Here is a 10487-nt window from a genome sequence, read left to right on the forward strand (position 1 = left end):
GGAGAGCAGGGAACTGAGGTGTCCAGGCTCCCAGCCTTCCCTGCTTTAATGACTAAACTCTTCCCCTCTCCCAGAGAACACAGGCATCAGGGCCCTGAGCACCCCCCAGCCAGGCAGAGGGCCAGGTGACAGCACCTGGCCGCAGTCGTTGCAGATGCGGTGGTTGAAGTCAGGCCCATCGAGGCAAAGTGCGTCATCCCCAGGCCGCAGGATCCCGCACTTGGCCGCAATGGCCCGTGCCGTGCTCAGATTGTCTCCCATCACCATCCGCACCGTGATCCCCGCACGCTGGCACCGCCGGATCGCCTCCGGCACCTGTGGCAGGGTGGGGACCTAAGCGTCTGGGAGTGGACCCAGGTGTCCAGGAGCCCCTGTCCTGCTAAAGCCCCCTAGGGCACCCGATACCTTGCACCCCAGCTCCCCAGAGGGCAACACCTAGGAACAAGCAATGGAAGGCATGTGGGGGCAGGGCCTGGGAGGGTGAGGCGGTGAGGTCAGGCTCAGGGCGGGCCCTAAAGCCAGGGGGCATGACCTAGAGGTTGGGGCGTGGCCAGGGAAGGCATACAGAGTCCTTGATGCCCAAGACATTCATGTAGGTGACTTCTCATGCTGTGGGCTTGGCCTATGAGCTTGAAGCATGGCTTAGGCCCAAGCCATGGCCAAAGAGAGCTCATGGGGTCTTCCATGTGCGGAATGGTCATGCAAGTGCTGTCTCATGTTGGGGGTGCGGCCTAAGGAGTAGGGACAGAGTCAGCATGGACACACTCCCTACAACTGCTGTTCAGGTGTGGTTTCAGGATGGGGTCACGGCTTAATAATCCATAGACGCTGCCAGTGAGGGCTCCCCTTGATGCCCATGAGGGCCACGTAGGGGAGAGCTCAGATTTGGGGGCATGGTCTAGGGCAGGGCTCACCTCCGGCCGCACGGGGTCCTCGATGCCCACAAGCACAATGCAGGTCAGGTCGCCAACCACACGGTCCTCCTCGTCCCAAGAGGGCTCGGGGGTGGCGGGCAGATCGCGGTAGGCCAGGCACAATGTGCGCAGTCCCTCAACCGCCATGGGCTCCACCACACCTCGCACCAGCTCGTCTCGCTCCCGCACCCCCAGGACCCGCGGTTCCCCTACGCTGCCCACCACCACTGTGCACCTGCGGGGCCAGGATGCAGCTGGCTCTGGGAGGTGGGGGGGATCTGGGTAGAACAGGGGGGGACCCCGGGATGCAGCAGGCTCTGGGGTGGAGCAGGGACTGGGTATGACAGGGAGCCTGGGATGCACTTGAGTCTGGGGTGTGGTAGGGGCTGGGTGTAACAAGGAGCCTAATGTGCAGTTGGCTCGGGGTCAGAGTAAGGACTGGGTATGACAGGGAGTCTGGGGTGGGGCATGGCTGGGTAAAACAGGGACCCATGTTGCAGCTGGCTCTGGGGTGGGGCATTAGGGGCCCCAGGGACTGACCTGCGCAGCAGGATCTCAGCAGCACCCTTGCTGTAGAGGCGGTAGCCGGCGCCACCTGGGTGCCACGTGATGGAGCTCATGGCCTTACGCACGGAGTTGAAGGTGTAAACCTTGAGCAGCACTGACTCAGGCATGGCCGCCCTTGCCATTTCAGGGTCACGGCCCAGCGCCAGCACCAGTCCCAGCAGTGCGCACTCTGTCTTGTTGCCCACGTGTGTCGTGGCAGCCCCCGCACTGCCTCTGCTGGCTGAGGGGGGAGGGGGTGAGGACCCACTATAGACCATCCGTCTGCCCCCCTCCTAGTCCTATCTGGAACCCCCGCAGAGCCCGTCCACCAGTCCAGTGAGGATTCCCCTGAGCCCCGCTCCATATCCCCCTCCCACCAAGCCTACTGGGAGCTACTTTGCGCTCCCACATATCCCACCCCCAGCCCTGTCTGGACTCCCACAAATACCACTAGCCCTGGCTGGACCCCCTTAGAGTCCCTCCATATCCCCTCCTCAGTTAGATCTAGATTCCCCATAACCTCCATACCCCTCTCCTAGCGAACCCCTCTGGAACCCCCCTCTGGCCCCCATTCCTCCTACACCAGCCCTACTGGGAGCCATCTAGAGCCCTTCCATATCCCCTCCCCAGCCCTGTATGCCCCCCATATACCTGCCCCCAAAGCCCCCCCACTACACCTGACTGGGACCTCCCTAGAGCCCAATGTGCCCCCCAGTTTGTCCAGAAGTCCCTATAATCCTTCAACTGTCCTGTGTGGACCCATCTACATCCCATCCGCCTGCCTTCTCTGGCCTCTCCAGAGCCCCCAGACCTACCAGGCCCTTCATATCCCACTAACTCTGGTGGGACCCTCCAAGAGGCCCCCCATATCCCAGCCCCCAGCTGTCTGGACCCTTCAAATACCATCCCCCACTAGCCCTGAGTGACTCCAGGGACCCCCCCCCACACACATATACCCTCCATTAGCCCTGTCTGGGACCCCCCCAGCCCTGTCTAGAGTCTCCCATATCCCATCAACCTTGATGAGATCCTCCTAGAGGCCCCCATATCCCAGCCCCCATTTACATCTGGGCCTCCCATATCCCCTCCCCCTACCATATCTGGACCCCGCCCAAAACACCCATGCCCCCTTCTAGGCCTGTCTAGGCCCCATATCCCCTCCAGCCCAGCTAGGATCATCTAGAGGCTTCCCTATATCCCACCCACCAGCCCTAGAGCCCCTATATCCCAGCCTTGTCTGGAGCCCCCATATATTCCCTTCCAGCCCAGCCAGGACCCCCCATATTCCCCTCACCCAGCCCAATCTGGGACACCCCTAGAGCCCCCATATATCTCCCCACTTGCCCTCCTGGGAGCCAACTAAAGACCCCCCCATTTGCCCCTCAGCCATGCTGGCACCACCTCTCAGAAGCCTCCCATATTGCTCCAACGGTGTCTAGATCCTCCATATACCCTCCCAGCTCTGCCTAGACTCCACTAGAGGCCTCCCAAATACACCCCCACCAGCCCCAACTGGACCCCTCATATCCTCCCCACTAGCCCTGTCTGGACCCTCCAGAGCTCACCCATAAACCCCACCACTGCTCCTCCCCCCTTGTGAATTAATGAGGACCCCAGTCAGCAAGCCCTCATGCCCCCAAGTTCCTGTACTCCCACCAGGACCTTGGTGATGCTGTTAGTGGGGAGAGAGATGGCTCTGCCCCCAGCACTAGTGCACTCATGAGGATCCCAGCTGTGCAAATGCCATTGCTGGGACAGACTTGTACCCCTCTTGTGAACTCATGAAGATCTTGGTACTGCTGCTGATGTGGTCCCGTCACCCCAGCCTCCATGCACTCACAAGGATCCTAATCATATGAATGCTATGGCTGAAGATGGCCCCATTCCCCTAAGCCTTTGCACATACAAGGACCCCAGCTATGTGAGCCCTCGTGATCCCCGTTATGCACTCACCAGGACTTCTGTGATGATTGTGTGTCTGGATACAACCCCCACCTCCCCCAAGCCCTTGTACACTCATGAGGACTCTAGCTGTGCAAGTCTTTTTGCCCCCGCTCATGCACTCACCAGGACCTTGGAGGTGTAGGCACTGTTGATAGCCACAGCCTGGACAAGGAGGTCCAGGACAGTGGGCGGAAGGATGCCCGGCGAAGACAGGCTGTGGTGGTGTGTGTCGCACACATAGGCTTGCACAACTGTCATGCGGTTGGTGGTGAGTGTGCCTGTCTTGTCTGAGCAGATAGCTGTGGTGTTGCCCATTGTCTCACATGCATCCAGGTGCCGCACCAGATTGTTGTCCTTCATCATTTTCTTTGGGGGAGGGAGGGATGAGCGTGGGGTGTGAAAAACTCTTCACAATAGTGCGTGCAAAATTCCCTCCCCCCAGCTGTGCAAGGTCAGAGTGAAGCTTGAGATGCCCCCAAAGCAAGCAAGAGATCTATTTACACAAACATGTGAGGCCCTATGCACAAGTGAGCATTGACCACCCCTCCCCCACACTGTGCAAGTTTATTGTGAAACACAAGAAACTGCCCCATATGTGCTTAAGGCCTGCCTAGGTAGTCAAGGTCTTTATCAAGTATATAACACCCCCCCGTAAAGTGTGCAAGAACCCCACATGTTCAAGGCCCACACATGAATGTGAGGATCCCCCCTAGTCACACGAGGTCCCTGTGAAGCATGTGAGACACCCCCCACCTCCCGCAAGGCATTCAAGGCCCATCCAAGCATGCAGGAGAGCCACACAAGTGCACAAGGTCCCTAGTTGAATACACAAGGACCCACCTGTCCAGCCATAGGACAGACAAACAGATATCATGGGATGAACCAACGAATGGACAACTCTGGCTAAATGGAGGAGCAGGCAGCTGATTCACTGGATGAATCATTCATTGGACAGACAGACATGATTCAATGGAAGGTTCACTGGAGAGATGGATGGACAGACAGATAGGTTGTTAACTGGATGGAGAGGCAGACAACTCAATGGCTGGATCATTAGATGGACAAACAGGTCATTCATTAGACAGATGGACCATGGTTCACTGGATGGCCAGTGGCTAGACAGCAGGCCAGGGGGCAGAAGTAGGGGCAGGGCCTGACCTTTACAGAGTAGGCGAGGGCAATGGTAACGGCGAGGGGCAGCCCCTCAGGCACAGCCACTACCAGGACAGTGACACCGATGATGAAGAACTTGACGAGCTGCTGGACGTAGACAGGGACGCACTCTGGCCGCCAGCGCCTGCCGCCCCCCGAGAAAGTGCCCACCGCAAATGACAGCACCAGCACTGCCACCGTCAGTGCCGACATCGCCAGGCCTGGGGAGGGCAGGGATGGGGGGCAGCCATGTACACCGACCCCACAGCCAGCCAGATGGGCCCAGGACTGAGTCCAGAATCAAGGGCTCCCAAGGAGAAGAAAGACCCCCCCCTGCTGCCCTGTTCCCCCAGCCCCAGAACTGGGCCCCCCTAAGACAGGGGTGGGCAAGTACTGGGGCTGGAGGGCCACTTAGGAAACTTTGGTGAGCTGTCATGTGTTGGGTCAGCCCATGGCCTTTAACAGCTCACCAAAACTCCCTAAATGACTCTCCCCCAGGGCTGGCGCCGTATTGTCACTGCCCAGTGATCCTGGGGCCTCCATGGACACTGGCTGGGAACCCTGTAGGCAGGGCACAGGGCTGAGTGGATGGAATAGGGCTGTGGGTGGGTAAGGAGCAGTGTCTCGGAGTGAGACAGGTGCCTGGGGCTGGGATTGCAGGGTGATTTCAGTGTGGGGCGAAGACCCAGGGTAGAGCTGTGATCTGTTTCCTGCACGCCCTTGCCAGCCCCATGTTTTCACTGCCCCATGATCCTGATCCCAATCCCTTCCCCAGGCCCTGAGCCCAGGATTGGGCCCATACTGGCCTTGCAAACTTGCATGGCCAGGCCCCAACCCTGAGGATCAAGCCTGTACTGGCCTTGCTGATCTGCATGGCCAGACCCTGCCCCCACCACCCTCCCGGGATCTGGCCCCTGCCCCAGAATGGGGCCCAAGATCACACCCAGTACCAGCCTTGATAACTTGCATGGCCAGCCCAAGCATCAAGCCCAGGATGCCTCCCAACCTCCCAGGACCGGGCCCAGGATCAGGCCCATACCAGCCTTGCCAATCTGCACGGCCAGCTTGGTGAGCTTCCCCTGCAGCACTGACTTCTCCTTGCGGGGGGTGGGCAGGCGCCTCCACATTGGCTCCCGGTCCTGGTCCCGATCCTCAGCATCGGTGCAACCCTCTGCACTCCACAGTGGCTGCATCTCCACTGCCACCCTGGCCTGCTTCTTGTCTGCAGAGGACAGGAGGTGGGACCCAGGTGCCCAGATACCCCTGGGGGACCCCATCTGTGTCCCAGGGCTGGGAAAGAACACAGGTGTCCAGGCACCGAGATGCCACACACTGGACTCCACTGGGGAGATAACTCGGGTGTCCCGGCACCGATATTATCTGCTGGACCCCACTTATGTCCCACAGCTGGGAGAGAATCCCAGCACCTGGGCTCCCAGATCCCACCCAGGAGACCCGACCCCCATTTTTTAACTGGAAGATCCAAATGTCTTCCTAGAACAGGAGAGAGAATCCAGGCACCCAGATCCCATCTGTCAGACCCCAATGGGGAGAGAACCCAGGTGTCTGGTGCCCAGATCCGACCCAGGAAACCTCATCCCTATTTCAGAGCTGGGAGAGAACCCAGGCATCCGGGCACCCTACTTTGACCCAGGACCCCCCCACTGGGGAGAGAACCCAGGCCTCCAGGCATCCACCTCTGACTCAAAGCTAGGGAGAAAACCCAGGCATCTGGGTTTCCAGATCCAACCCTGGGGACCCCAATGGGAAGAGTGAACAGGAGAGTGAACCCAGGCATTCAGGCACCCAGATTCATCCTGCCAGACCTGCCCCGGCACTGCCCTCCCAGGGTTGGGGAGAGAATCCAGGCATCCAGGCACCCAGATCCCACCTGTCAGACCCTACTGGGGAGAGAAAAGAATCTGGGTGCCCAGATCCCAACTGTCAGACCCAGCTGGGAAAGAGAACCCAGGTGTCCAGGCCCCACCGGCCCCAGGGGTTTGGCTCTGGGGGGCAACATGTTACCTTTGTTCTGTGCATTTTCCATAGCCCTGTCTGGTGGCTTCCCTGTAGCAGGACAGACAAGTGAGACCCTCAAGACCAGATGGATGGACACAGGGAGCCCCACCCCCTTCCCTACCCATGGCTTGGTTGAGTGGAGAACATTCTCACAACAGGGAGAGAAACTAGACATCTATAACCCACCAGTCCCTATGTTCCCCCCAGAAATAGGGGAGAACCCAGGCATCCAGGCTCCTGCCACAGTGCTGACAGCCAAGAGTTGCAACACAATGCCAGCACATCTCACACCAAATCCCGATGTACCAGAGTTTGACGTGCAAGGCCATTTTCCTTGGCACACCACAGCCAGCCTCGGCTCTGGACAGCTGCAACAGGTGGCAGGCAGGCAGCAAATAGCTGTGCTGGGCTTCACAGCCCCAGCTGATGGCAGCTACAGACATGCATGGTGGGGAAGGAAAGGGCTGGTCCAGTGCAACCTTGGCCCCTCCCTCGCCGTCTGCCTGGGGGTGCAGGTGCAGTTTCTGTCAGCAATGAGGATTGGGCCTCTTATGATTCCCCCACCTCTGGCACACCAAGCTGAGGTGTAGGTGGAGGTTGGGGTGTTTTTGGCACTCTGGCTAAAAACATTGCTGACCCCTGGTCTAGATAGCTTCCAATAGGAGGCCAGAAACCAGGCATCTAGACCCAACAGGGTCCAGTCCAGACCCAATGCCTGCTGGGGTGGGATCTAGACCCAACTGCATGCCAACAACCAAGACAACCAAGACTCGGCACTGTCAAATCTACGGTAACACCCAATGGCATCTTGACTCAACACAAGGCCAAGGTCTTTATTAAACTCATCTCAACATCAACAGTGGGACATCCAGATCCACCAGGGTCTAGTCCAGACCCAATACGCAGTGCAGCTGGTGCCAGACCCAACCAGTGGCCATAATTCCAACTCAATGGTGACACATCTATGATCAACTCGCAACTGTATCTCGACTCAACCCAAGGCCAAGGTTTGGACTCAACTCAAAGCCATCACCCAGGCATCCAGACCTGATGGGGTCCAATCCAGAATCAATGCCCAGTGGGGTTGAATCTAGACCCAGCAACATCCAACATCACCCAACGGGGGAGTCCAGACCAAACAGAGTCCTGTCCAGAGCCAACACTCAGTGGGGCTGGATTCTAACCCAATGAAATGCCAACGGCCAAGTGTCCAATTCAACAGTGACACAACTATAGTCAATGCCCAACAGCATCTTGACTCAGTTTGCCAAAGAGGCCAATTTGCTTCCTTTGCCCAATAGTTAGTCATTCAAACCAGTGGAGTCCTGTCTAGAGCCAATGCCCAGTGGGGTGGAGTCAAGACCCAACCATATGCAATATCACCCAATGGGGGAGTCCAGATCCAACAGAGCCTCATCCACAGCCAATGACCAGTGGGGTTGGATTAAAAAAAAAAATCAATGAGATGCCAACAGCCAAAAGTCCAACTCAACGGTGACATGTTTACAGTCAATGCACAACTGCATCTTGACTCAACCCAAGGCCAAGGTCTTCACTCAATTCAATACCAAAAGCAGACACCCAGACCCGACAGCATCCTGTCTACTGCCAACGCCCAGTGGAGTAGAGTCTTAACCAGTGGTTCTCAACTCGCAGCCCACAGGCCACATGCAGCCCAATCAGCACGCTGCTGCAGCCCCTGTGATATCCTGTTAAAACATTTTTTGAATGGATACATAGGAAGTAAGTTGTGTGTGTATGGCCCACATAACACATTGAGAGCTGCAAGTGTGGCTCACAATAGCAAATAGGTTGAGAACCACAGGTCTAGATCCAACAATATCCAATATCACACCACCGGGAGAGTTCAGACCCAGTGCCTGGTGGGGCAGGCACCAGACCCAATGAGAAGCCAGTGGTCAAGAGTCCAACTCAATGGTGATACATCTATGGTCCCAACTCAGTCCAAGGCCAAGATCTTAACTCAACTCAACACCAACAGCGAGACATTGCAGACCCAACGACTGGTGGAGATGACTCCAGATCCCACAAGACACCAGTGGCCAGTTCAACTCAACAGCACCACTTACAATGCCCAGCTGCCCACACAAATCCCTGAGCCAATGTCAACACCCAACAGCATCCAACTCAACGGTGACATGTCTACAGTCAACATCCAATGGAGTCTTGACTCAGCCCAAGACCGGTGTCTTGACTCAACTTGATGCTAACCATGGGAGCCAGGAGAGACTGGCATGGAGGACATGGTCTGAAAAGAGCACATAATCAACCCCTCCCCCAAGTCTTACCTTTCTTGTCCTTCTTCTTCTCCTCCTCCCCAGTAGCACCCAAGAGTGTAAAGATGATCCCAGTCTGGGAGTTGACCCCCACGGCTGTCACCACCATCCGTCCTGAGCCCTCCATGACATGGGTGCCTGGTGAGAGAGGAGGGGCAAGGAGGCAGGGTCAGATGGTGTAGTTCCACCCTGACAGCCCAGGCCTGGATGCCTGGCTCCTAGCCTCACCAGAGAGCAGCATGGGGTCCTTGTCAACTGACTTATGGATGAGGTCCGACTCCCCCATCAGGGAGCTCTCATCCACCTTTAGGTCACTGCCTTGGAGCAGGATCCCATCAGCTGGCAGCAGGTCACCTTGGGAGGGCAGGAGAGTTCAAAGTCCTACCGCCATGCCCATCACTCTGGTGTCAGGCTCCCCTGTGCCCACCACCTTGGCCTCAGGCCCCCTAACCATTACCACCCCAGGGGTCAAGGATCAGGGGCCAGGCTCTGCCATACCCATCACCTTCGTCTCAGGCCCCTCCTTTGCCCCTTATCCCCTAGCCTCAGGGATCAAGGGTCAGGCTGATCCAGGCACATCACCTTGGCCTCAGGCCCTCCTTTCTCCCCTACCCCCCGCAGCCCCAGGGGTCAGGAGTCAAGCTCCCCCATGCACACTACATTAGCCCCAAGTCCTCCCTGCCCTAGGGGTCAGCCTGGATGCCTGGGTTCCCCATTACCATATTTGACGTGGATGACATCACCGACTAGCAACTGGGTGGCAGGGAGCTGGGCCTGGCGGCCACGGTGAACCACAGCCACACAGTGGTGCCCAGCCAGTCGTCCCTAGAGCCCCCGGAACTGCCGCTCCTTGCTCCAGTCGTTGGAGGCTGTTACCAGCACCACACAGGCCACCGAGAGCAGGATGGCAAACCCCTCGATCCAGCCCATCTCTGCCTCCTTCTCTGCCTCCAGCCCTGCTGGTGAGCCCTGCCCACAGACTGCCAAGGGGGGTGGGTCTCAGAGAGGCTGACACCCCCAGAGCCAAGATCCAAGAGAGACCAGAGAACCCCCAGGACTGAGATCCAGGAGAAGGGGGACCAATAGGCCCCGGAGAGCTGAGATCCAGGAGGTGGGAGGACCAGAGACCCACCCAGAGCTGAGATCCAGGGCTCAGAGACCCCTGGGACTGAGATCCAGGAGATGGGAGGACAAGAGACTCTCCCAGGACAGAGATGTGGGGATGCAGAGCTCTGCACCGACTCCCTCAACTGTTTTGAGGGGTTTTGGTGGAGGGCAGGGGATAAGGGGGTTCAGGGGAGTTTTGGGGGGTTCAATTGGGGGTCCTGTGGGGCTCTGGGGAATTCAAGGGGGCCCCAGGGGTTGGAGATCCCAGGGGGGCTCAGTGGGATTCTGGAAGGGCTCTTGGAGGTCCTGGGGGGTTGGGGGGGTCCAAAAGACGCTGGGGGCTGTAGGGGATCTCAGGGGCCTTGGGGGTCCAGAAGGATCTTGGGGTACCATGAAGGGGCAGGGGAGCCCTGGGGTCCCAAGGGGTTTTGGGGGCTCCTGTAGGGCTCGGAGGTTTTTGGGGAGTCCTGGAGGGCTCAGGGGGCCAGGGGGGCTCTGGGGTTCAGCA

The 10487-nt window shown here is 58.1% G+C and overlaps 1 protein-coding gene across 1 annotated transcript in view; it reads right to left on the bottom strand.

The window, feature by feature from the left end:
- LOC102374086 (plasma membrane calcium-transporting ATPase 3) overlaps nucleotides 1-10487 on the bottom strand; it is a 20209-nt gene that overhangs the window by 5939 nt on the left and 3783 nt on the right. Inside the window, 11 exon segments of the mRNA XM_025213671.1 lie at nucleotides 59-315; nucleotides 915-1149; nucleotides 1455-1669; nucleotides 1672-1701; nucleotides 3528-3770; nucleotides 4563-4777; nucleotides 5596-5778; nucleotides 6582-6623; nucleotides 8885-9010; nucleotides 9101-9226; nucleotides 9592-9852. Of these exon segments, the coding sequence (XP_025069456.1) occupies nucleotides 59-315; nucleotides 915-1149; nucleotides 1455-1669; nucleotides 1672-1701; nucleotides 3528-3770; nucleotides 4563-4777; nucleotides 5596-5778; nucleotides 6582-6623; nucleotides 8885-9010; nucleotides 9101-9226; nucleotides 9592-9852 (1933 nt within the window).

The sequence above is a fragment of the Alligator sinensis genome, unplaced genomic scaffold (assembly GCF_000455745.1).
Source record: "Alligator sinensis unplaced genomic scaffold, ASM45574v1 scaffold137_1, whole genome shotgun sequence".
NCBI lineage: Eukaryota > Metazoa > Chordata > Crocodylia > Alligatoridae > Alligator > Alligator sinensis.